This window comes from Leuresthes tenuis, unplaced genomic scaffold (genome assembly GCF_036924035.1).
Source record: "Leuresthes tenuis unplaced genomic scaffold, fLeuTen1.0.hap1 SCAF_12, whole genome shotgun sequence".
NCBI lineage: Eukaryota > Metazoa > Chordata > Actinopteri > Atheriniformes > Atherinopsidae > Leuresthes > Leuresthes tenuis.
The window spans coordinates 34,819,024-34,845,307 of record NW_027325366.1 but is presented as its reverse complement, the minus strand read 5'-3'; the positions used below and the strand labels follow the sequence as shown (position 1 = coordinate 34,845,307).

Below are 26,284 nucleotides of genomic sequence, written 5' to 3'. Positions count from 1 at the left end.
GTGTGAAATAAAACCTCCAAAATATCACTTTAGCTCATTTTAATAAGACCAAAACTAATTTTTATTTTGGGACTTTAGTTTTTAATGAGCTACAAACCTGAAATTCATACTTCAGCTTCATACGAGCTGCTGAAATTCAGCTCAGGCATCAGAGACATGAAATATTACTCTGACCTTTGATGCTGAAACCAGCACAACAATCAACAAAGATTTCAACGAGATTTCTGCCTTGGAGCAAAGTGTCAGAAAGTCAGAGTGAAAACCTGCTGAAACAGATCAGGAGCAGCTGCCTGAGGGACTCTCTGCTGAGTCATTCCACCACCTTCATCCACACATCTCTGTGGGGAGGAGCAGCAGCTCTGACTGGATGCCTTCACCTGGCTGTCCAGGTCTGAGACTGTGTGTGAGGTCACTGGCGTTTCCGCCCACAGCTTCATGACAGAGAAACATTTCCAGAGGTTCCACCGCTGGTTTCCAGGCGGTGCGGTGCTGACTCAGCCGGCGTTGCAGCAGCTGCTGGGGGGATTCCCTGCTGGGAAACACCCACATTAACCCTTTGTTTCGGGTCGGCAGGCTTCCATGTTCGAGGCAGTGGGAGGAAAGGTGAGATGAGTCTGAGCTGGAATCCCCCGCCGTGGTGATTGGGGACTGTTTGATTTCAAGGTGGAATGATCGATTTCACATTTACTAACAGACTTCCTGTCAGCTCGATCAATAAGCAGCTCACATCGCTTTTATTCCTGTTTGGTTCCTCCGGGTCAACCTGACATATTTACCATTCTGACTTTGGTCACTTTCAGGTCATTTTAACATTTGTTTACACTTTTAATTCCATTTCTCAGCTCTTTTATCCTCCTAAGATCTGTTGCTTTTATCGTTGTAGTTTTTAAATGATATTTTTATGTTTTCCACCTTCAGAGTTTTAAAGCTTCTCTGACTTTATCTGATTCCTTTATTTCCTGTTGTCACTGTTATTGATCTGTCATTCATTGCATTTTATTGTTCCAGTTTTTAGCTTTTATTAATTGATTTAAAGTTACATATTTTTCTCTTTCGTTCCATCTAATTTATTCATGTTTAACATTCTCAGAAGTAATTTATTTCTAATAAAGTGTCAGTCTGAGAGTTTTCTGTCAAACTTCAAACGTTTTATTCCTCAGCCTCTGAAGGAACTAAAAACATGAAATAAAAAGTGTTTTCACTTTCTGGTTCCCAAACAGTGTATCCCAACCTCTGGTTCCCAACCTCTGGTTCCCATCCTCTGGTTCCCATCCTCTGGTTTCCAACCTCTGGTTCCTATCCTCTGGTTCCCATCCTCTGGTTCCTATCCTCTGGTTCCCAACCTCTGGTTCCCATCCTCTGGTTCCCAACCTCTGGTTCCCAACCTCTGGTTCCCAACCTCTGGTTCCAATCCTCTGGTTCCTATCCTCTGGTTCCTATCCTCTGGTTCCCATCCTCTGGTTTCCAACCACTGGTTCCCATCCTCTGGTTCCCATCCTCTGGTTCCTATCCTCTGGTTCCCATCCTCTGGTTTCCAACCACTGGTTCCCATCCTCTGGTTCCTATCCTCTGGTTCCTATCCTCTGGTTCCCATCCTCTGGTTCCCATCCTCTGGTTCCCATCCTCTGGTTCCCATCCTCTGGTTCCTATCCTCTGGTTTCCAACCACTGGTTCCCAACCACTGGTTTCTAACAGATATCTGCAGATGTCTAAAACTTGTAAGTCTTAGTAAAAAGTAATCGCCCCGCTGAAGCTGAGAGGAGTCGCGGCCAACAAGTCGGACACCCCCTCCCCACGTCCTCTGACATATTTTCATATTTCACATAATTTGACACATTCAGGAAACAGATTAGACCATTTTTAGCACAATGGATGACATTTTGCTCCTGTTTCCAATCAGATTTTTATTTCTGACACATTTCATCGGAGCGGCCCGCTGGTATCTGTCCTCCAGCAGCAGAAACAGCTCATTTCCTTCTCCAGATATGAGTGTGCTGCCGAGCTGCAGGGAGCAGATATCGACTGATTGGGCCGTCTGTGGGCGAACGCTGAGTGCTGCTGTAGCTACATTAGCTCCCATTGTGGGCAGCTAAATGGAGGCTGGACTGGAAATTGTGGGGAGGATATTTAGTGGAAGGACGGGGAGCTCAGGGACCATAAGCCGTCCACTTCCTGCGTAAAGCTCCATGCATCATAATGGACTCCTATCAGGGCACATTGTGCTGCAAATAGATGGATATTACAGTGTTTTTGTGGTTTGTTCCTGCAGAGTTAACTGTCTGCTGAACAATAGTTTTCATTTTCTGACTGAGAGGAGGAGGATGGGCTCCAACAGGCTGGCTTTATCGGCTGTTTGACCCTCAGTTGATTGAAAGTTTCTGCAGCTCCGTGTGATTCCTGTCAGGCTGGAAAGGACCTGCTGAAATACTGATAGAATAATCACTGTGTGTGTGGAAACTCTGTAGGCTGGTGTGTTTTCATGCCCCTTCAGCCCTCTGCTTTCTGATCATGTCGTCATGATGAAGCAGATTTTATCTGACTCACAAACACTCCTGTTTCAGTGGCTGACGTGAGGTGAAAAGCTGCACTCGGTTCAGACTGGAACACCCCGGGTCAGACCTGAAATGGAAAGGAAACGTTTCCTTTAAAAACAACTGATTCATTCTTTTTTAAAGCATTTTTCATCTGAAACTCGCAACATGTCGTCTCAGAACTCTTTTTACGATGAAGGAAAGGGTTAATTACTGGATATGAATCGAATATTGATCAAAACTCTTTGATTTAACTATGGATCTGCAGAAGGTGCGCTTTAAACGTCAGCTTGTATAACCGGTGGAAAACTTATTTATTATCAGAAACTCTCAGAGGTAACAGATGGAACTTGAAGTCATCAGGTGAACGATTCTTTCACACTAAAAATATTAACATACATCTATGATGGGAATTTTCTGTTTTCACTGCATTCTTTTGTCCATCGGATCAGTATTTTCTGTCTTTGTGGCCTGAGGTCACCAACCTCTCCCTCTGTTTTGTCCTTTTTCTGAGCGTTCATCGTACCAACCAAAGTTTTCTGGACACATTCCATCCATAAATGTTCCAGAATGGGTAACGGATCCCCTAAAGACCGTTCAGGCCATTCAGACTGATGAGCCAGTATGTCCAGGAGATGTTTTCATGTTCTTGTGTTTCTCAGAACTTCTGCAGATGAAAACAAACTGATCACAGCTGTTAATGTATCTGTAACTCACTTTTAAAGGCACACTGAGGCTGAGTGTAGAACCCAGCGGCAAAACCAGGAGGTGAAGCTAAAACTTGAGTTATTTCATCCGTATATAAACATCAGCTCTCCATGTAGTGTGTCAGAGACTGAGCAGCTGTTACTAACAGCTAGCGTACGCTTCTGTCTGAAATGTGCGATCAGAGGAATCAGTGCTACTTCTCCTCTCCCGCAGGACAGCGGCTCTCCCAGGGTTCTGCTGGTGGAGGCGTTTTACGGCGGCTCTCACAAGCAGCTGATCGACCTGCTGAAGAAAAACATCCCCAGCTGCTCCGTCTTTACGCTGCCCTCCAAGAAATGGCACTGGAGGGCGAGAACGGCGGCGCTGTACTTCAGTCAGACCATTCCCACCTGTCCGTCATACAGGTAAGGCTCACACTGATGACACCAAACTGAACCAGAACCAGCTGCAGCAGGGACCACCTGCTGCTGCTGGTTCAGTTACGCCTCAGGGTCCATCTCTGCAGAAGTTCTTTTTAAAAAAACATGTTGGTGGACAGGAAATGTGGGGACATGCAGCAAAGGGCCTGGTTGGGACCCGGATCCGCTGCATGATGGAACCACAGCCTAACCCTAACCCTCTGTACTCGGGAGGCCTGACCGATCTGCCGAACTGTACGCCTCTGTTTCCCGATGGGTTCTTCTATGTTCCCATGATTGAGCGTTCTGCTCCAGATTTTTTCCTGCGGTCGTCACCCGGAAGGAAGGAGACGATATTCCTGTCGTCAGAAAGAAAGAAACAAGGCGATGGAGAACGTTGTGCATCGTCTGTTCCATAACCAGCTCATCACAGATGGAGAGGGACGCAGCTTCATCTCGCTCTGCGTTCGCCATCTTTCTGAATGCCTGAGTTTGTTGCTGTTGGCGGTGAAGACGCCAACAGGAAGTGGCTCTATTAGCGACAGCTGAAATGGGGACAGCGCCACCTATGGTACCGGGGTATGACACGCTTTGTGCCAGTGATTCCATTCATTCACCGCCATATATCCAAGGATAGTTACCCTCATATAAGGACCCAACTGTAGCTTCAGTTAATCTCAGCATGTGGACCCACTGAGTGTCTCACTGATAAAGCACCAAATAACAACAAATTTCATCACTTCAAAGATACAGTCCAATTCATCGTTTTAATCCCAACCATAATCCAATTCATTAAATTAAAAATTGATCCAATTCATACAGACACAATTTTTAAAAAGTATAAATAAAAAAAAGTATAAAATCGTTTCGGATCGTTGGCTGAATGCTGTATCGTATCGTATCACGAGATTAGTGTATCGCTGCAGCTCTAATTACAAAGGTGAAGGAAGGCAGTCCTACAAACCTGTTTTATATGTGATTCAAAGTCATCTTTTGTCTTTCTATCTGTTCTGTAGCGAAAAGAAAGTGAAAGGTATTTCTTGTTCTGGTTTTTCTATCTGCTTCTCTGATCAATCTCCAGGTTTCTGTGTTTGTATATTTGCAGTCAGACTTTAACACCATCAGAGGCCTTTTACTGGCCAGGGGCCACCTGATGTGGTGTTGTTAACCTGGTCCAGTCTAATACTCTGCTGGAACCACTAACTGCGTTCGGCTGGGGACCAGTTGACCCTGAAATGCTGGGTGCAGGTAAACAAACAGTCTGACCTGGTATTTGCTTTTTAATCTGTGACTGAATCACCTCAACATGAAGCCATGTTGGATCCACAGAGCTGTGTGTAAAGTTCTGTTGGACCCAGCCGTAACGTCTACAGATGTAGAAAGTGACAGAACTGGCTGAGGAACAAAAACCGAGAGGTTACTTTGAGTCGGATCTGAATGATTCACTCTCTCTGGATGTCTCTGTCTTTATTTCACACATCTGTGTCCGCATCACACTTCCTGTTCTTTGACAGAGACTTTAAGAACAAAAGATTCTGCTTTTAATCACGCCCCCTCAGGTGATCAGCCATGTCCACCTGCATGTTTTCACTTAGTCTGGTTGTCCAGAACTTCTCTGACTGTGCTGATGATGGTGAGTCTGAAGCTGCCGACCGGTACCTGGGGACTGAAGGTGGATCAGAGACTTGGTTTGATGTGTCTGATCATTAGAGAATCAGCGGGACTTCGATCCATGTATCTGCTGAGTTGTTCTGTGTCTTCAAAGAGATGTCTTAAGCATCAGTGACTCGCTGAGCTGCACCTACTCTCTCAGGTAGGTGAATGAGCTGAGAGACATCTTCAGGACTCCTTTAGACCCAACATGAGCGGGAACCGAGGTTCTGAATCACCAAACCGAGGACACTGGAGTCTGTGGACTCATTTTAAGGGTTTAGACCAGATCCTCTCAAATCCACGGAGTCGTGGTGCAGATCTGACCTCCTCACAGGAAGGTGTGTAGAGGAGTAGAAACAATTCATCTGAGTTAGTCCGAGTCCGACCGGTTCTTGTACCACTCTGAAAACAGACAGATCCAGAATCTGGTCTGAGTCTCCCTTCCACATCACATTCCTCCACCCTGAGTAGACCCTGAGCAGATGGTAACGCCGTCATCACAGGAGGCTCACTCAGAGGAGGACCTTGTTCTGGTTCTGGTGGTCTACAGCTGAACCTTCAGATGGGCAAGACCTTTGTCTTCAAGTTGGGTCAGTTTCTGTGGATTTATTGAGTTATTGTGTTTTTTATGAGCAAAGTCTTAGAGGCAGACAGAAAACATGATGATTTAAGGTCGACACCAGAACTGAACCCAGAACCAACACCAACAAGTCCTGATGAATGTCCAACAAGACCAAAGCTAAAACCAGAGAAAATACCGGAACCCAGACCTGAGCCAAGACAAACAAAACCTGAGTCATGATCAGAGCCAAGGAAAGAGCTAAGACCAGAACCAAGATCAACAACTCTAGACCCAGGACCAGAACTGAAAACCAAGCCAAGATCAACGACACCAGGCCTCCTCTGCATCTCTATGCGGTCTCCTCTGGGCCTCCTTTGGACCTCGGTGTGGTCTCATCTGGGCCTCCTCTGGACCTCAGACCAGTCTCCTCTGGGCCTCCTCTGGACCTCCTCTGGACCTCAGAGGCGTCTCCTCTTGATCTCCTTTGAGATGTTGGAGCGGTCCTCTGGACCTCCTCTGGACCTCGGTGTGGTCTCATCTGGGCCTCCTCTGGGCCTCTTCTGGACCTTGGAGCGATCTCCTCTGGACTTCCTCTGGACCTCGGTGTGGTCTCATCTGGACCTTGGAGCGGTCTCCTCTGGGCCTCCTCTGGACCTCGGTGTGGTCTCATCTGGACCTCGGAGCGGTCTCTTGTAGACCTCCCTCAGCAGGTTTTGGGTCTCTGGTGAGTTGTTCCTCCACTAACTTTGTGTTTTTCTCTGCAGAGTTCTGTTCAGCAGCTCAGTTCTGAACCTGTGTGAACTGGTGGCTCTCAGACCAGATCTGGCTCATCTGAAGAAGGTTCTGTACTTCCACGAGAACCAGCTTGTTTATCCGGTCCGCAAAGACCAGGACAGAGACTTCCAGTATGGATACAACCAGGTTTTGTCATGGTAAACAGCCTCTCTGTTATTGATGAAGTGTGTGTGTGTGGTGGGGGGGGGGGGGGGGGGGGACTTATCAGAATATATTTGCATCAGTGATCGGTTAATTGGGTTCTAGACAGGTCCATTTCAGTTACAACAGGGAGACCTACTGCCTTGAACTGATTGATTATGGATTACAGTAATGTTGAAAAGGTGCTCAGTTTCTTAGCGTTGCTTCTCCCTCAGTCGCAGTTTGTCTTCATACGATTGGTTAATGTTCGGGCTGCTGCGTAATTAAAGTGGGTCGAGCTGTAATTAATCAGCCGTCCAACAGTAAGAAGCAGCTTGCTACAGAAAACTGATTGTTGTTGATCAGCAGGCAGTTTGTCAATAAGCTGCAGCTACTCCATCTCTTCTAACGACATTACAGCAGCATCAAATAACAACCCGGATCATTATGGGATGTCTGAGGGGGCGGGGCGAATTCTCTGATCCACGCATAGGCAGGAAGTCCAACTGTCCCACTCGTCCTGAAAGTGTCCAGGAGTCACGTATTAAAAATCTGCAGTCCTGAAAAAACTGATCCATAGAAGTCAGACAGAACTAACTAATGACATGTTACACTTTGTCATTATTTATTGAACAAAAACTAAAACACTGAAGCAGTGTGTGCAGAAACTAAGTGAACCCCTGATCCAGCAGCTTGTAGCAGCAGCCATTCAGTCATGACCTTTAACCTTTAACATGCTAACTGAGGCCTGTGGAGTCTGAGATGTAGCTCTGGGCTTCTTCACCTTGGGGTGACCTTTAACCTTTAGCATGCTAACTGAGGCCTGTAGAGTCTGAGATGTAGCTCTGGGCTTTTTCACCTTGGGGTGACCTTTAACCTTTAGCATGCTAACTGAGGCCTGTGGAGTCTGAGATGTAGCTCTGGGCTTCTTCACCTTGGGGTGACCTTTAACCTTTAGCATGCTAACTGAGGCCTGTAGAGTCTGAGATGTAGCTCTGGGCTTCTTCACCTTGGGGTGACCTTTAACCTTTAGCATGCTAACTGAGGCCTGTAGAGTCTGAGATGTAGCTCTGGGCTTTTTCACCTTGGGGTGACCTTTAACCTTTAGCATGCTAACTGAGGCCTGTAGAGTCTGAGATGTAGCTCTGGGCTTTTTCACCTTGGGGTGACCTTTAACCTTTAGCATGCTAACTGAGGCCTGTAGAGTCTGAGATGTAGCTCTGGGCTTTTTCACCTTGGGGTGACCTTTAACCTTTAACATGCTAACTGAGGCCTGGAGAGTCTGAGATGTAGCTCTGGGCTTCTTCACCTTGGGGTGACCTTTAACCTTTAGCATGCTAACTGAGGCCTGTAGAGTCTGAGATGTAGCTCTGGGCTTCTTCACCTTGGGGTGACCTTTAACCTTTAACATGCTAACTGAGGCCTGTGGAGTCTGAGATGTAGCTCTGGGCTTTTTCACCTTGGGGTGACCTTTAACCTTTAGCATGCTAACTGAGGCCTGTAGAGTCTGAGATGTAGCTCTGGGCTTTTTCACCTTGGGGTGACCTTTGACCTTTAGCATGCTAACTGAGGCCTGTAGAGTCTGAGATGTAGCTCTGGGCTTTTTCACCTTGGGGTGACCTTTGACCTTTAACATGCTAACTGAGGCCTGTGGAGTCTGAGATGTAGCTCTGGGCTTTTTCACCTTGGGGTGACCTTTAACCTTTAACATGCTAACTGAGGCCTGTAGAGTCTGAGATGTAGCTCTGGGCTTTTTCACCTTGGGGTGACCTTTGACCTTTAACATGCTAACTGAGGCCTGTGGAGTCTGAGATGTAGCTCTGGGCTTTTTCACCTTGGGGTGACCTTTAACCTTTAACATGCTAACTGAGGCCTGTGGAGTCTGAGATGTAGCTCTGGGCTTTTTCACCTTGGGGTGACCTTTAACCTTTAGCATGCTAACTGAGGCCTGTAGAGTCTGAGATGTAGCTCTGGGCTTTTTCACCTTGGGGTGACCTTTAACCTTTAGCATGCTAACTGAGGCCTGTAGAGTCTGAGATGTATGACCTTTAACCTTTAACATGCTAACTGAGGCCTGTAGAGTCTGAGATGTAGCTCTGGGCTTCTTCACCTTGGGGTGACCTTTAACCTTTAACATGCTAACTGAGGCCTGTAGAGTCTGAGATGTAGCTCTGGGCTTTTTCACCTTGGGGTGACCTTTGACCTTTAACATGCTAACTGAGGCCTGTGGAGTCTGAGATGTAGCTCTGGGCTTTTTCACCTTGGGGTGACCTTTAACCTTTAACATGCTAACTGAGGCCTGTGGAGTCTGAGATGTAGCTCTGGGCTTTTTCACCTTGGGGTGACCTTTAACCTTTAGCATGCTAACTGAGGCCTGTAGAGTCTGAGATGTAGCTCTGGGCTTTTTCACCTTGGGGTGACCTTTAACCTTTAACATGCTAACTGAGGCCTGTGGAGTCTGAGATGTAGCTCTGGGCTTTTTCACCTTGGGGTGACCTTTAACCTTTAGCATGCTAACTGAGGCCTGTAGAGTCTGAGATGTAGCTCTGGGCTTTTTCACCTTGGGGTGACCTTTAACCTTTAGCATGCTAACTGAGGCCTGTAGAGTCTGAGATGTATGACCTTTAACCTTTAACATGCTAACTGAGGCCTGTAGAGTCTGAGATGTAGCTCTGGGCTTCTTCACCTTGGGGTGACCTTTAACCTTTAACATGCTAACTGAGGCCTGTAGAGTCTGAGATGTAGCTCTGGGCTTCTTCACCTTGGGGTGACCTTTAACCTTTAGCATGCTAACTGAGGCCTGTAGAGTCTGAGATGTAGCTCTGGGCTTTTTCACCTTGGGGTGACCTTTAACCTTTAGCATGCTAACTGAGGCCTGTAGAGTCTGAGATGTATGACCTTTAACCTTTAACATGCTAACTGAGGCCTGTAGAGTCTGAGATGTAGCTCTGGGCTTCTTCACCTTGGGGTGACCTTTAACCTTTAACATGCTAACTGAGGCCTGTAGAGTCTGAGATGTAGCTCTGGGCTTCTTCACCTTGGGGTGAACTTGCTGGGACGTCCACTCCTGGGAAGATTGACAGCTGTCCTGAATGTTTTCCACTTGTGAATAATCTTTCTCTCTGTAGAATGATGGACTCCAGATAGTCTGGAAATGGCCTTATAACCCTTCCCAGACTGATGGGCAGCAACAATGTGGAAGCAGTAACTAAGTTTTTCTCAGTTTCTGTTCAGTAAATAACGACACAGTGGAATATGTGAGTACCTGGCACGTTGGTGAACGTCTCTCCAAGCACAGACAGCTGGAAGTTGTGAATATTTCTTGAGGGGTGTACTAACTTTTGTTGTATACCACAAATGAATTTGGATGCCACCATAGAAGATCATAGAAAAGACTATCTCAATGAGACTAGTTAATGTGAAAACACAATCAGACCAGATGTTTTATTATGTCCTGACACAGAAACTTTAGAACTGAAGAGGAATTCCTTTCTCATGGGAAGGCTTGTGTTTCTTCTATGTTCAGATTTGACTCTGAGCAGGACGTCAGGTTTGGTCTCAGTCAGTTTTAGGCTCAGCCTTACTTCCTCTTCTTAAACTTAGCCCTTTATGTTGCAGAGGTAAGGTGTCCCTTTACTTTTGGAGGTTGTGGAGCAGTGGTTGAAGCTTCGCTTTAATCCCCAAAACTAAAGTGCACCTGATCCTTGTAAACAGAGGCATGGGGATGAGGAGAGTCGCTGGGACAAACATCTGATTGGCTGTCAGTCTAACATTAACCACTGCTGTCTCACCTGTGTACACCGGTCACTGCAGTGTGAGGCTCATAATGTGGGCTCGGTCTAATTGCTGGTGTCTGTGTTCTCAGCCTGGTGTCAGATGTGGTGGTGTTCAACTCACACTTCAACATGGACTCCTTCCTGTCCTCCATCCGCTCCTTCATGAAAAAGATTCCGGACCACAGACCCAGAGACCTGGACCAGCTGATCCGACCAAAGTGTGTGGTCCTGAGCTTCCCGGTCCAGTTCCCTGATGTCAGCAGGTCAGTGAGGCGGTCCTCAGAGTTTACCTGCTCCCAGGTCAGACTGCAGTGTGATGATGTCAGCTGCTGTGATGAATTATTAAAGAAAAGCCGGAAGCAAATGTTGGAACTGGCTGTTCCGATCCATTATTTGGATCCAGGTTCTGTTGACTTTGTTGTTTGACACCAGCAGCTGCACAGTTACCAGCAGAACCTGGCATGAAGTTTGGGGGTTCTAAGACTGAGACCCAGTGAGGTTAAACCCACAGCACCTGTACAGGCTGAGTTTCAGGTCATTAGAGATCTTTTAAATCCCTGTAAGATGCACCACACATCTGGTTTCATAGATAAGTATAGCTGAGTATCATCAGCATAGCAAAGGAAATGAATAGATTGTCTAAAAAACAAGTTGATGGTTCAGAAGAGACTATTGCTGTTGTTAGCTCAGAGAGATCAACTGGGCAGAAGCCGTCTAAATACAAATCAGGTCCTAAAGATACTTCTAAAGCTGCTGCACTTGATGATACATCAGTGATGATAGTGGGAAGGATTCCATTAATCTTCTCTCTGATAGAAACAATTTTATTGATGAAGAATCTCATGAAATCATCACTGCTGAGAGTTAAAGGAATGCATGGCTCAACAGAGCTCGGACTCTTTGTGAGCCTGGCTACAGCGCTGAAGAGAAACCTGGGATTATTCTTATTCTCTTCTATCAATAATCATAATTCACTGAGTGTTGCTGCTTCAGATTCTGGATTTAGTTCTAAAGACAGTGAAGGAGGTCAGAGAAGATGCTAAGAATCAATTATTTGAACTTTTCTTCTTTAGAAAAAGGTTTAAACTGATTAAATAATGACAGATTTGATTGTTTTTTAAGCATCCTTCTTGACACAGTAGGTTTATTATCCATCCATTTTCTATACCGTCAATCTGTCGGTCGAGTCACGGGGGGCTGGAGTCTATCCCAGCAGTCATTGGGCGAAAGGCGGGACAGGACACCTGGACAGGTCGGCATCACAGGCCACATAGAGACAAACGACCACACACACTCACTCCTGAGGACAGTTTAGAGTCACCAGTTCACCTAACAGCATGTTTTTGGACGGTGGGAGAAAGCCGGAGAACCCAGGCACACACGGGAGAACCCAGGCACACACGGGAGAACCCAGGCACACACGGGAGAACCCAGGCACACACGGAGAGAACCCAGGCACACACGGGGAGAACCAACGCACACACGGGGAGAACCAACGCACACACGGGGAGAACCCAGGCACACACGGGGAGAACCAACGCACACACGGGGAGAACCAACGCACACACGGGGAGAACCAACGCACACACGGGGAGAACCAACGCACACACGGGGAGAACCAACGCACACACGGGGAGAACCAACGCACACGGGAGAACCCAGGCACACACGGGGAGAACCCAGGCACACACGGGAGAACCCAGGCACACACGGGGAGAACCAACGCACACACGGGAGAACCCAGGCACACACGGGAGAACCCAGGCACACACGGAGAGAACCCAGGCACACACGGGAGAACCCAGGCACACACGGGGGGAGAACCCAGGCACACACGGGGAGAACCCAGGCACACACGGGGAGAACCCAGACACACACGGGGAGAACCCAGGCACACACGGGGAGAACCCAGGCACACACGGGAGAACCCAGGCACACACGGGGAGAACCCAGGCACACACACGGGGAGAACCCAGGCACACACGGGGGGAGAACCCAGGCACACACGGGGGGAGAACCCAGGCACACACGGGAGGAACCCAGGCACACACGGGGAGAACCCAGACACACACGGGGAGAACCCAGGCACACACGGGAGAACCCAGGCACACACGGGAGAACCCAGGCACACACACGGGAGAACCCAGGCACACACACGGGGAGAACCCAGGCACACACGGGGGGGGAACCCAGGCACACACTGAGAGAACCCAGGCACACACGGAGAGAACCCAGGCACACACGGAGAGAACCCAGGCACACACGGAGAGAACCCAGGCACACACGGGGGGGGAACCCAGGCACACACTGAGAGAACCCAGGCACACACGGAGAGAACCCAGGCACACACATGGGAGAACCCAGGCACACATGGGGGGAGAACCCAGGCACACACTGAGAGAACCCAGGCACACACGGGGAGAAGGAAGGCCCAGGCAGGGATTGAACTCTCGCTGTGAGGCGGCGGTGCTGACCACCACACCACCGTGCAGCCTGTGGTTTATTACTGTGATTAATCTGTGATTAAACTTTACTTCCAGCAGCTGAAAGTCATTTTTATTCTTCACCGATCATTTCTGACTGCATTCAGACGTTATTACTGGAGGAGTTTTCCATAAAAGCAGCAGTAAATGCTCAGATGTTCAAACCCGGTCTGAGACGGTTCTGCTCAGTGTTCCTCACTCAGCGTTTCAGGTGGTATCTGCTGTGTGTGCGTCCGGCTTCTTTGTGGTCACCATCCATCAATCGGCCTGCGAGTCGGAGGCCCATCTAATTGAATAGTGATTGACCCGGAACGCCACAAAGACGTCACATCCATCACGGACACCGCAGGATGTCTCTGTCAGAGTGAATCGGATCAATGAGGACGTGATGAGCAGGTTTCTGATCTGACGCTTTTCATGGTTCAAACTGTGTTCATGGTTCTGGTTCAGGATGGTTTATGTTATTGACCCTGACCCTGAGTCCTGGCCCTGAGTCCTGAGTCCTGACCCAGAGTCCTGAGTCCTGACCCAGAGTCCTGACCCAGAGTCCTGAGTCCTGATCCAGAGTCCTGGCCTGAGTCCTGACCCTGAGTCCTGACCCTGAGTCCTGACCCTGAGTCCTGGCCTGAGTCCTGACCCTGAGTCCTGATCCAGAGTCCTGAGTCCTGACCCAGAGTCCTGACCCAGAGTCCTGAGTCCTGATCCAGAGTCCTGAGTCCTGACCCAGAGTCCTGACCCAGAGTCCTGAGTCCTGACCCAGAGTCCTGAGTTCTGATCCTGAGTCCTGACCCTGAGTCCTGACCCAGAGTCCTGACCCAGAGTCCTGAGTCCTGACCCAGAGTCCTGAGTTCTGATCCTGAGTCCTGACCCAGAGTCCTGAGTCCTGACCCTGAGTCCTGATCCAGAGTCCTGAGTCCTGACCCAGAGTCCTGACCCAGAGTCCTGACCCAGAGTCCTGAGTCCTGTCCTGAGTCCTGACCCAGAGTCCTGACCCAGAGTCCTGTGTACCAACCACAGGTCACATGATACATCTAACTCATGTTGGTCCTCTCTAAGGTGACCTGGTTCTGGGAGGTGTTCTATAGGTGTTCGGTCCAGTTGGTTCTGATCAGGACTCGGCTTCCTCCAGCTCCACTCCTTCATCTTTAATCAGAGTGACATCATCAGTATCATTTTTTTTTACGGCCTACAATCAAACGGTTCATTTAGAAAATGGATCACATGAGTCATATTTCCCAGAAGCCTCGGAGGCAGAAACAGCTGGAGCGCCGCCCACATCTAGCCACACACGTTTCTGAACTTCTGTTTTTTTTTCAGGCTGCTTCCTGAACACAAGCGGCGCCACAAGCCTGCAGAGTTGTCTCGCATTGATGACATCACGCAGCAGGCTGAGCAACAGCGGTCGCCACGGTAACACTTCAGTCTGCAGCAGCATCAGTGTTCTGAGTCTGGTCGGGTTCAGTTGATCAAACAATGACCCAACAGGTGTGACGAGGATCCACATCAGTCCAGATGTGAGTCCGGGATCCAGAGAGCGGTCGGTGGGGGGGGGGGCGGCGGGGAAGCCTCTGCACATCGTGTGGCCCCACAGGTGGTGAGAATATACACACAGTCCGTTAGATGAAGGTTGGATGAATGAACATGAGCTCAGATCAGCTGGTGGACTCCACCTTCATCCTCCTCTTCCTCAGTGTGTGTTTCTGTGTTTAAGGGAACATGATAAAAACCCAGAGCTGTTCTTCAACACTCTGCTCAAACTGAAGGAGCGACAACTCAACTTCCAGCTGTCCGTGCTTGGAGAGACGTTCACCAACGTGCCAGGTACTCACACACATGCACACACACACATGCACGCACACACATGCACACGCACACACACACAAACACATGCACACACACACAGACACACACACGCACACACACACACACATGCACACACACACACGCACACACACACGCACACACACACACATGCACACACACACACACACACACACATGCACACACACACACACACACACACGCACACACACACACACATGCACACACACACACACACACACACGCACACACACACACACATGCACACACACACATGCACACACACACGCACACACACACACATGCACACACACACACACATGCACACACACACACACACACATGCACACACACACACACATGCACACACACACACACACTCTCGGGTCAACCTGAACAGATACAAACCAGACTCACACAGACAGCTGTGAATCTGTGTGTGACAGTTACAGCTGCACAATGAATCAAATTCTTATCTCAATCTTGATTCTGACTTCCAACAACTAAACGATGATCAATGCAACACAAACCCAGCGCTCCCTGCTGCCCACCTGCCTGCATGAGCCAATCACAGCTGTTCTAGAAGCTTCCTGGATGAAGTTTGGACGCTTAGCAACATGAGGTAGCTCAACAGGAGCAGAGAGCAGAGCGTGGAGACAGAACCCAAAGAGCTGGTCCCTGGAAGCAGGTCATCAGTGATGCTAACCAGGAGCAGATCACCTGCAGATAACCTGTAGATCACCTGCAGATGACCTGTAGATCACCTGTAGATCACCTGCAGGATCACCTGCAGATAACCTGCAGATAACCTGCAGATAACCTGCAGATAACCTGTAGATCACCTGCAGATAACCTGTAGATAACCCGTAGATAACCTGTAGATCACCTGCAGATAACCTGTAGATAACCTGTAGATCACCTGCAGGATCACCTGTAGATCACCTGCAGATCACCTGTAGATCACCTGCAGGATCACCTGTAGATCACCTCCAGATAACCTGTAGATCACCTGCCGATAACCTGTAGATCACCTGCAGATCACCTGCAGGATCACCTGCAGATCACCTGTAGATCACCTGTAGATCACCTCCAGATAACCTGTAGATCACCTGCAGATAACCTGTAGATCACCTGCAGATAACCTGCAGATAAGATGTAGATCACCTGTAGATCACCAGCAGATCACCTGCAGATAACCTGTAGATCACCTGTAGATCACCTGCAGATGACCTGTAGATAACCTGTAGATAACCTGTAGATCACCTGCAGATAACCTGTAGATAACCTGTAGATCACCTGCAGATCACCTGTAGATCACCTGCAGATAAGCTGCAGATAACCTGCAGATAACCTGTAGATCACCTGCAGATAACCTGTAGATCACCTGTAGATAACCTGTAGATCACCTGCAGGATCACCTGTAGATCACCTGCAGATCACCTGTAGATCACCTGCAGCATCACCTGTAGATCACCTCCAGATAACCTGTAGATCACCTGCAGATAACCTGCAGATAAGATGTAGATCACCTGTAGATCACCAGCAGATCACCTGCAGATAACCTGTAGATCACCTGTAGATCACCTGTAGATCACCTGCAGATCACCTGTAGATCACCTGCAGGATCACCTGCAGATAAGCTGCAGATCACCTGCAGATAACCTGTAGATCACCTGCAGATCACCTGCAGATAACCTGCAGATAAGATGTAGATCACCTGCAGGATCACCTGCAGATAAGATGTAGATCACCTACAGATCACCAGCAGATCACCTGCAGATAAGCTGTAGATCACCTGCAGATAACCTGCAGATAAGCTGTAGATCACCAGCAGATCACCAGCAGATCACCAGCAGATCACCTGCAGATCACCTGCAGATTACCTGCAGATCACCTGTAGATCACCTGCAGATAAGCTGTAGATCACCTGCAGATAACCAGCAGATCAGCTGCAGATCAGCTGTAGATCACCTGTAGATCAGCTGTAGATCACCTGCAGATAACCAGCAGATCACCTGCGGATCACCTGCAGGATCACCTGCAGATCAGCTGTAGATCACCTGCAGATCACCTGCAGATCAGCTGTAGATCAGCTGCAGATAACCAGCAGATCACCTGTAGATCAGCTGCAGATAACCAGCAGATAACCAGCAGATCACCTGCAGATCAGCTGTAGATCAGCTGCAGATAACCAGCAGATAACCAGCAGATAACCTGTAGATCAGCTGCAGATAACCAGCAGATAACCAGCAGATCACCTGCAGATCACCTGCAGATCACCTGCAGATCACCTGCAGATCACCTGCAGATAACCTCCAGATCACCTGTAGATCACCTGTAGATCACCTGCAGATCACCTGCAGATCAGCTGCAGATCACCTGCAGATCACCTGCAGATCAGCTGCAGATAACCTGCAGATCACCTGCAGATCAGCTGCAGATCACCTGCAGATAACCTGTAGATCATCTGCAGATCACCTGCAGATAACCTGCAGATAAGATGTAGATCACCTGCAGGATCACCTGCAGATAAGATGTAGATCACCTACAGATCACCAGCAGATCACCTGCAGATAAGCTGTAGATCACCTGCAGATAACCTGCAGATAAGCTGTAGATCACCAGCAGATCACCAGCAGATCACCAGCAGATCACCTGCAGATCACCTGCAGATTACCTGCAGATCACCTGTAGATCACCTGCAGATAAGCTGTAGATCACCTGCAGATAACCAGCAGATCAGCTGCAGATCAGCTGTAGATCACCTGTAGATCAGCTGTAGATCACCTGCAGATAACCAGCAGATCACCTGCGGATCACCTGCAGGATCACCTGCAGATCAGCTGTAGATCACCTGCAGATCACCTGCAGATCAGCTGTAGATCAGCTGCAGATAACCAGCAGATCACCTGTAGATCCGCTGCAGATAACCAGCAGATAACCAGCAGATCACCTGCAGATCAGCTGTAGATCACCTGCAGATCACCTGCAGATCAGCTGTAGATCAGCTGCAGATAACCAGCAGATAACCAGCAGATAACCTGTAGATCAGCTGCAGATAACCAGCAGATAACCAGCAGATCACCTGCAGATCACCTGCAGATCACCTGCAGATCACCTGCAGATCACCTGCAGAACACCTGTAGATCACCTGCAGATCAGCTGTAGATCACCTGTAGATCACCTGTAGATCACCTGTAGATCACCTGCAGATCACCTGCAGATTACCTTTAGATCACCTGTAGATCAGCTGCAGATCAGCTGCAGATCACCTGTAGATCACAGGAAGCAGGAATGGAGCTCAGTGTGGATGGAAGCAGAGTTCTGCTCAGAGAGAGGAAGAAACACCCAAGTGTGTGCATGTGTGTGCGTCCTGTTCAGGTCAGAGGTGAATGGCTTTAATCGATCGTATCATCAGCTGATGACGTGATGATGAGTGTGTGTGTTTTTAGGTAATGATCACACACACTCTGAGATATTGAGTCATAAAGTTTAACGATCAGTGACTGTATATCAGACAGCCAATCACATTAGGAGTAGAACACACTGATCTTCATCACCTGTTGGTTTGCTGAGCTCACACACTCTCACACACTCTCACACACACACTCTCACACTCTCACACACTCTCACACACACACTCACACACTCTCACACACACTCTCACACACACTCTCACACACACTCTCACACACACTCTCACACAAACACTCTCACACACACTCTCACACACACACTCACACACACTCTCACACACACACTCTCACACACACACTCACACACTCTCTCACACACACACTCTCACACATACTCACACACTCTCACACACTCTCTCACACACTCTCACACACACTCTCTCACTCACTCTCTCACACACACTCTCACACACACACTCTCACACACACACTCACACACACACTCACACACACTCACACACTCTCACACACTCTCTCACACACTCTCACACACACTCTCTCACTCACTCTCTCACACACACTCTCTCACACACTCTCACACACTCTCTCACACAAACACTCTCACACACACTCTCAAACACACTCTCACACACACACACTCACACACACACTCTCTCACACACACTCTCACACACACTCTCACACACTCTCTCACACACACACTCTCACACACACTCACACACTCTCACACACTCTCTCACACACTCTCACACACACTCTCTCACTCACTCTCTCACACACACTCTCTCACACACTCTCACACACTCTCTCACACAAACACTCTCACACACACTCTCAAACACACTCTCACACACACACACTCACACACACACTCTCTCACACACACTCTCACACACACTCTCACACACTCTCTCACACACACACTCTCTCACACACACTCACACACTCTCTCACACACTCTCACACAAACACTCTCACACACTCTCACACACTCTCACACACTCTCTCACACACACTCTCACACACTCTCACACACTCTCACACACTCTCACACACTCTCACACACACTCTCAAACACACTCTCACACACTCTCTCAAACACACTCTCACACACTCTCACACACTCTCAAACACACTCTCACACACTCTCACACACTCTCTCACACACTCACACAAACACTCTCACACACACTCTCAAACACACTCACACACACTCTCACACACTCTCACACACTCTCTCACACACACTCACACAAACACTCTCACACACACTCTCACACACACTCTCACACACACTCACACACACTCTCACACACACTCTCACACACTCTCACACACACTGCACGGCTGGTGTGTGTTTTATTTCCTTCAAAGGAACAAACAAACAGCTAACAGTCTTCATCACTGAGGAAGAGGAGGAGTCTGACCTCAGTGCTGAGTGATGAAGGTGTGATGAAGGTGTGATGAAGGTGTGATGAAGGTGTGATGAAGGTGCGATGAAGGTGCGATGAAGGTGTGATGAAGGTGTGATGAAGGTGTGATGAAGGTGTGATGAAGGTGTGATGAAGGTGTGTCTGTTCCCCCCTCTTCCTCCTGCAGAGATCTTCGTCTCCTCCAGACATCAGCTGGACTCTCACATCCTGAACTGGGGCTTCCTCCCCAGTAAGGATCAGTACCTGCAGGTTCTGTGTGATGCCGACGTTGTCGTCTCCACCTCCAAACACGAGTTCTTCGGCGTCGCCATGTGAGTCTTCCTCAGCTTGATGCCTTTGTACAGGTGTCCCAGTAGCAGTGCCACCATGAGTACAACCACCACCGCACGTCTGATTGTGGAGGCTTTGGGTTAGAATTTGGCAAAAGTTAAAAATGGCGAAATATGTCAGCTTTAAAGGTTCATCAGGAGAGAGACTTCACTGTACTCAACAGAAACTAAAGGTTAGAAATCAGTTTTTAAAATGTTTTAATTTACTCTGAATCCAAGCTGTGCATGTGAAAACCAGGGGCGTGCATGTGAAAACCAGGGGCGTGCATGTGAAAACCAGGGGCGTGCATGTGAAAACCAGGGGCGTGCGTGTGAAAACCAGGGGCGTGCATGTGAAAACCAGGGGCGTGCGTGTGAAAACCAGGGGCGTGCGTGTGAAAACCAGGGGCGTGCGTGTGAAAACCAGGGGCGTGCGTGTGAAAACCAGGGGCGTGCGTGTGAAAACCAGGGGCGTGCATGTGAAGTTAGCCCACCTTCTGTTGCTGCTGGGTTCTGTAACGCAGGACAAAGCCGTGGTAGAAAATATTATCACCAGAGCAGGAGATCAGGGACGACCTACTTCCTGCTTTGCAGACAATGCTCCTCTCCTTTTGCAGGAAGACTTCAATGACTCATACAGCTTGAAAACGAAATTTTGATAAGTTTTGATACCAAATCAGTTTCTCCTTCTTTGTCAACCATTGTGGGAAAAATTTTTAAAAATCCAATGTATTAATGTCACTCAGATCCTTAGGAGGCAAAACCTGCCTGTGATGGCTTTGCTCTGACCATCCAATCAGAGGTCGGAAAACTTCTGACGTCATTGTTGGCCAGCTAGCTCATAGACATATATATGTATATATACAAGTCATACAGTTCAAACAATTTAATTGAACAAATATTATAATTTAGGTTGTAGATATAAGTTAGTGTTTGGGCCAGCAGAGAAGGCCTTTCAGGCCCTGATGACCTACCGCTGGTAAACACTAATCAGTAGAGAGTTGCAAGACAACAGTAACCTGGCTGTCGTTTTACTGGTAGCTTTAGTCAACCTGAATATTTCTAAGCCTCTCAGCCTTAACATAACTTACCTGCTGTCTTTTAACCACTTTTCTTTCATCCCTTCAAACTCTTTCTCCTTCTCCCTCCTCCGTTTTCTATTTTGTGCCTGATCAGTAACGTGCCTGTTATTGATCATATTATTTACACATGCACAAAAGCTGTTTCATAATGCCTCAGAAAATGCCAACTCGAAATCATTTTCCCTCCATTGCTTTGGTGCCCCCTCCCGTGCAGCGCCCCTATGGGCCGCATATCGTGCCCCCTCCCGTGCAGCGCCCCTATGGGCCGCATATCGTGCCCCCTCCCGTGTAACGCCCCTATGGGCCGCATATCGTGCCCCCTCCCGTGCAGCGCCCCTATGGGCCGCATATCGTGCCCCCTCCCGTGTAACGCCCCTATGGGCCGCATATCGTGCCCCCTCCCGTGCAGCGCCCCTATGGGCCGCGTATCGTGCCCCCTCCCGTGCAGCGCCCCTATGGGCCGCATATCGTGCCCCTTCCCGTGCAGCGCCCCTATGGGCCGCATATCGTGCCCCCTCCCGTGTAACGCCCCTATGGGCCGCATATTGTGCCCCCTCCCGTGCAGCGCCCCTATGGGCCGCATATCGTGCCCCCTCCCGTGTAACGCCCCTATGGGCCGCATATCGTGCCCCCTCCCGTGCAGCGCCCCTATGGGCCGCATATCGTGCCCCTTCCCGTGCAGCGCCCCTATGGGCCGCATATCGTGCCCCTTCCCGTGCAGCGCCCCTATGGGCCGCATATCGTGCCCCCTCCCGTGTAACGCCCCTATGGGCCGCATATCGTGCCCCCTCCCGTGCAGCGCCCCTATGGGCCGCATATCGTGCCCCCTCCCGTGCAGCGCCCCTATGGGCCGCATATCGTGCCCCCTCCCGTGTAACGCCCCTATGGGCCGCATATCGTGCCCCCTCCCGTGCAGCGCCCCTATGGGCCGCATATCGTGCCCCTTCCCGTGCAGCGCCCCTATGGGCCGCATATCGTGCCCCCTCCCGTGTAACGCCCCTATGGGCCGCATATCGTGCCTCCTCCCGTGCAGCGCCCCTATGGGCCGCATATCGTGCCCCCTCCCGTGCAGCGCCCCTATGGGCCGCATATCGTGCCCCCTCCCGTGCAGCGCCCCTATGGGCCGCATATCGTGACCCCTCCCGTGCAGCGCCCCTATGGGCCGCATATCGTGCCCCTTCCCGTGCAGCGCCCCTATGGGCCGCTTATCGTGCTCCCTCTAGTGCAGCGCCCCTATGGGCCGCATATCGTGCCCCCTCCCGTGCAGCGCCCCTATGGGCCGCGTATCGTGCCCCCTCCCGTGCAGCGCCCCTATGGGCCGCGTATCGTGCCCCCTCTAGTGCAGCGCCCCTATGGGCCGCGTATCGTGCTCCCTCCCGTGCAGCGCCCCTATGGGCCGCGTATCGTGCCCCCTCTAGTGCAGCGCCCCTATGGGCCGCGTATCGTGCCCCCTCCCGTGCAGCGCCCCTATGGGCCGCATATCGTGCCCCCTCCCGTGCAGTGCCCCTATGGGCCGCGTATCGTGCCCCTTCCCGTGCAGCGCCCCTATGGGCCGCGTATCGTGCCCCCTCCCGTGCAGCGCCCCTATGGGCCGCATATCGTGCCCCCTCTAGTGCAGCGCCCCTATGCGCCGCATATCGTGCCCCCTCCCGTGCAGCGCCCCTATGGGCCGCGTATCGTGCCCCTTCCCGTGCAGCGCCCCTATGGGCCGCGTATCGTGCCCCCTCCCGTGCAGCGCCCCTATGGGCCGCGTATCGTGCCCCCTCCCGTGCAGCGCCCCTATGGGCCGCGTATCGTGCCCCCTCCCGTGCAGCGCCCCTATGGGCCGCGTATCGTGCCCCCTCTAGTGCAGCGCCCCTATGGGCCGCGTATCGTGCCCCCTCCCGTGCAGCGCCCCTATGGGCCGCGTATCGTGCCCCCTCCCGTGCAGCGCCCCTATGGGCCGCGTATCGTGCCCCCTCCCGTGCAGCGCCCCTATGGGCCGCGTATCGTGCCCCCTCCCGTGCAGCGCCCCTATGGGCCGCATATCGTGCCCCCTCCCGTGCAGCGCCCCTATGGGCCGCGTATCGTGCCCCCTCTAGTGCAGCGCCCCTATGGGCCGCGTATCGTGCCCCCTCCCGTGCAGCGCCCCTATGGGCCGCGTATCGTGCCCCCTCTCGTGCAGCGCCCCTATGGGCCGCATATCGTGCCCCCTCCCGTGCAGCGCCACATATCGTGCCCCCTCCCGTGCAGCGCCCCTATGGGCCGCATATCGTGCCCCCTCTAGTGCAGCGCCCCTATGGGCCGCATATCGTGCCCCCTCCCGTGCAGCGCCCCTATGCGCCGCATATCGTGCCCCCTCCCGTGCAGCGCCCCTATGGGCCGCATATCGTGCCCCTTCCCGTGCAGCGCCCCTATGGGCCGCATATCGTGCCCCCTCCCGTGCAGCGCCCCTATGGGCCGCGTATCGTGCCCCCTCTAGTGCAGCGCCCCTATGGGCCGCATATCGTGCCCCCTCCCGTGCAGCGCCCCTATGGGCCGCATATCGTGCCCCCTCCCGTGCAGCGCCTCTATGGGCCGCATATCATGCCCCCTCCCGTGCAGCGCCCCTATGGGCCGCATATCGTGCTTACCCACTTTTTGCCCCACTGCAGGAGATGGTCCAATCAGAGGAGACGTCCTGCGTTAGATTCTGCTGCTCACGTCTCTGAGGATACTCTCTGTGTGTCTGGGTAATGAGCCTCTTCTGCACACCTGAGGCAGCGCCTCTGATCATCTTCACTCAGGTGGCTCTGAGCTTGTTTGATCTGCAGGTGATTCATATCTGAGCTCAGTTGCAGCCCCAGGTTTCCTGACAGAGAAGATGAAGCAGAGAAGAAGAAGAAAGTGGAGTTTCTGTTTTCTCCTGCAGCTAGCTGCTCCGATTCTTCTTCTGGCGCCTCTTTCTGACCAACATCAGAGGTGACGGAGGTCAGACTGAACCTTATCAGGAAGTTTTCTTCCTCAGAAACTGACCTTCACAAGCCCCTCCTCCTGAAGGCGTGTCTACCTCTGATTGGTTCCTGCTCTCTGTCACTCACCGTTCTTTGCTGCCCTCTGATTGGCAGCAGGTTGATTTCATCACATGAGCTCCACCAGTGATGGCAGCGTTTGAGCTGAGATGGGAAGCATTAGATCAGTCGAGTCACTCGACCAGCAGGTGTGTCAACTGGGCGGGCTGTGGGTGGAGCCTCGATGGTTGTTTTTATTTATCCGTGAGTCTGATCATGGCATTTCACATCAGATTTGAACATCAACATCAACAAGACGTTGAAGGGGAGCAGGAAACAGTCAGGGTTAGCCCCACCCACTGGAGGAGGAGCCCTTTTCATTTCCTGTCAGAAATAACCAGATAAAAGCCGAAATAAAAACATGATTTATTCTATCAATGAAAAGATCACAGACCTCTGCTCATTAAGGCAGAGAAGAAGAGGAAGGAGGACGCCAACTCGTTTGGGGGGGGGGGGGCGGTCACAGTGAGGTTAATGACATGAACTTGGAGCTTTGAGGGAACTCAGAACCGGGCCAACATGTTCACTCCAAACGTTCCTGCAGTGAAGCCCTGCAGGAGCCCTGTAACGTTGTAAGAAGTGTTTGCAACTTAAAGAGACTTAAGGAGCACTCCAGGGGCCAATCAGATGTAACCAGGGGCCAACACAACTCTGTTTTTTTACTCTCGTTACCTGATGACTGTGGGTTTGGTTTGTCAGTTGTTTTATATCGAAATGTTTCTGCAATTTTCATCCAGAGGATGGGTTCTGGTAGAAAAACCAGTGCTCAGATCGCATGGGTTCTGCTCATTGTTCACAGCTGTAGATAATCTGACTTCACAACATTACATCTATGACAGGAACTGAGAAGGATTGAGGGTCCCAGGGGAGTAGGGGACTGGATAGTGTAGTGGTATGAATGCCACCTTTCGTGTGGGAGACCAGGGTTTGAATCCCCTGCATGAAAGGTACGACCTCCAGTAGGGGTCCTTAGGCAAGACCCCCTTACCTTACCTGCCTGCCTGTAAGGCAGGTAGGCCTTACCGGTAGGCCAAATGCATAAACACAAACAGGGTGGAAACTCCACTAACACATCTCACGGTTACCCTAAAACAACACACTGTTTACTGAACTGACCCATCAGTTCTGACCCGTTCTGTTCTCAGGTGTGCTGCTGATCTTTACACCCTGTACTAACAGGAGGTTGTTGTTGTTGTTGCAGGTTAGAAGCCGTCCACTGTGGCTGCTTTCCTCTGTGTCCGAAGGCACTGGTATATCCAGAGATATTTCCAGGTAAAACACCTTCGGTCTCTTCTTCTCTGAAAAACTTTTACCCCACACCGAAGCCTCTTCTTCTTCTTTGTCTGGTGCAGCACATTACCTGTACTCCACACCTGAGCAGCTTTGTAAGCAGCTGCAAGAATTCTGCAAGAGGCCCGACATCGCCCGCAGACACGTCGTCACGGTAACGCCTCATATTTCTCCAGTTGGCAAACCGACTCTGACTCAAGGCTTCCTTTGCTTCTTTAATCTGTCGTAGTGTGGTTCTGGTTCTGCAGGTCGACACCTCCTTGTACTCCTGGGCATCCCTGGAGCCACGTTTCCAGACTCTGCTATCAACCGAGCGGCCCTGAAGCCGGTTCCCTGGCTGCTCTGCAGGCCCAGTCTTGTGTCTGCACTTCCATGATGTCCAACTGCTCTGAGCTCAGAACCAAATCCCGTTTGGACCCAGAAACATCCAACACAACGTCTTCTACTAAGCTGAGTGGCTGCTCCATCTGAGCTGCTGGGTTCTGGTTCTGATTCATTAGTGGATCTACAGATGTTTGCTGATGATTCTAATGATTCTTTTCTCCCAAATTGTTCCTGTTTTTAATAAAATCTCCTTTTTTAAAGAATTTGAATTCTATTGAATCAGTAATCGATACATTGGATTTTACACATTAGATGTGAGAGTCTGTCAGTAATTTGAAATGAAGTCTCTGTTTGGTTCTGTTTGGTTCTGTAAACAATCAGAGAAATCTGAGACAGCAGGAGCTCCGTCAGGACCCTGAACGCCTCATTCTGTGCCTGAATGCCTCACGCTCAGTGTCCAGTACGGCGAGAGGTGGCATTGATTGGACGGGTCGCTGTGATGCGATCACTGTGTTCTTCTCAGTGTTTGATCTG

The 26,284-nt window shown here is 50.3% G+C and overlaps 1 protein-coding gene across 1 annotated transcript; it reads left to right on the top strand.

The window, feature by feature from the left end:
- The first annotated feature begins 15 nt into the window (after window positions 1-15).
- Window positions 16-26,013, top strand: gtdc1 (glycosyltransferase-like domain containing 1). Its single transcript, XM_072397600.1, has 9 exons — window positions 16-603; window positions 3,453-3,643; window positions 6,617-6,784; window positions 10,633-10,806; window positions 14,738-14,847; window positions 19,884-20,028; window positions 25,338-25,408; window positions 25,489-25,580; window positions 25,675-26,013. The coding sequence occupies exons 1-9, from the start codon at window positions 580-582 to the stop codon at window positions 25,747-25,749; spliced, it is 1,050 nt and encodes a 349-aa protein (XP_072253701.1). The 5' UTR covers window positions 16-579; the 3' UTR covers window positions 25,750-26,013.
- Window positions 26,014-26,284: the final 271 nt, after the last annotated feature.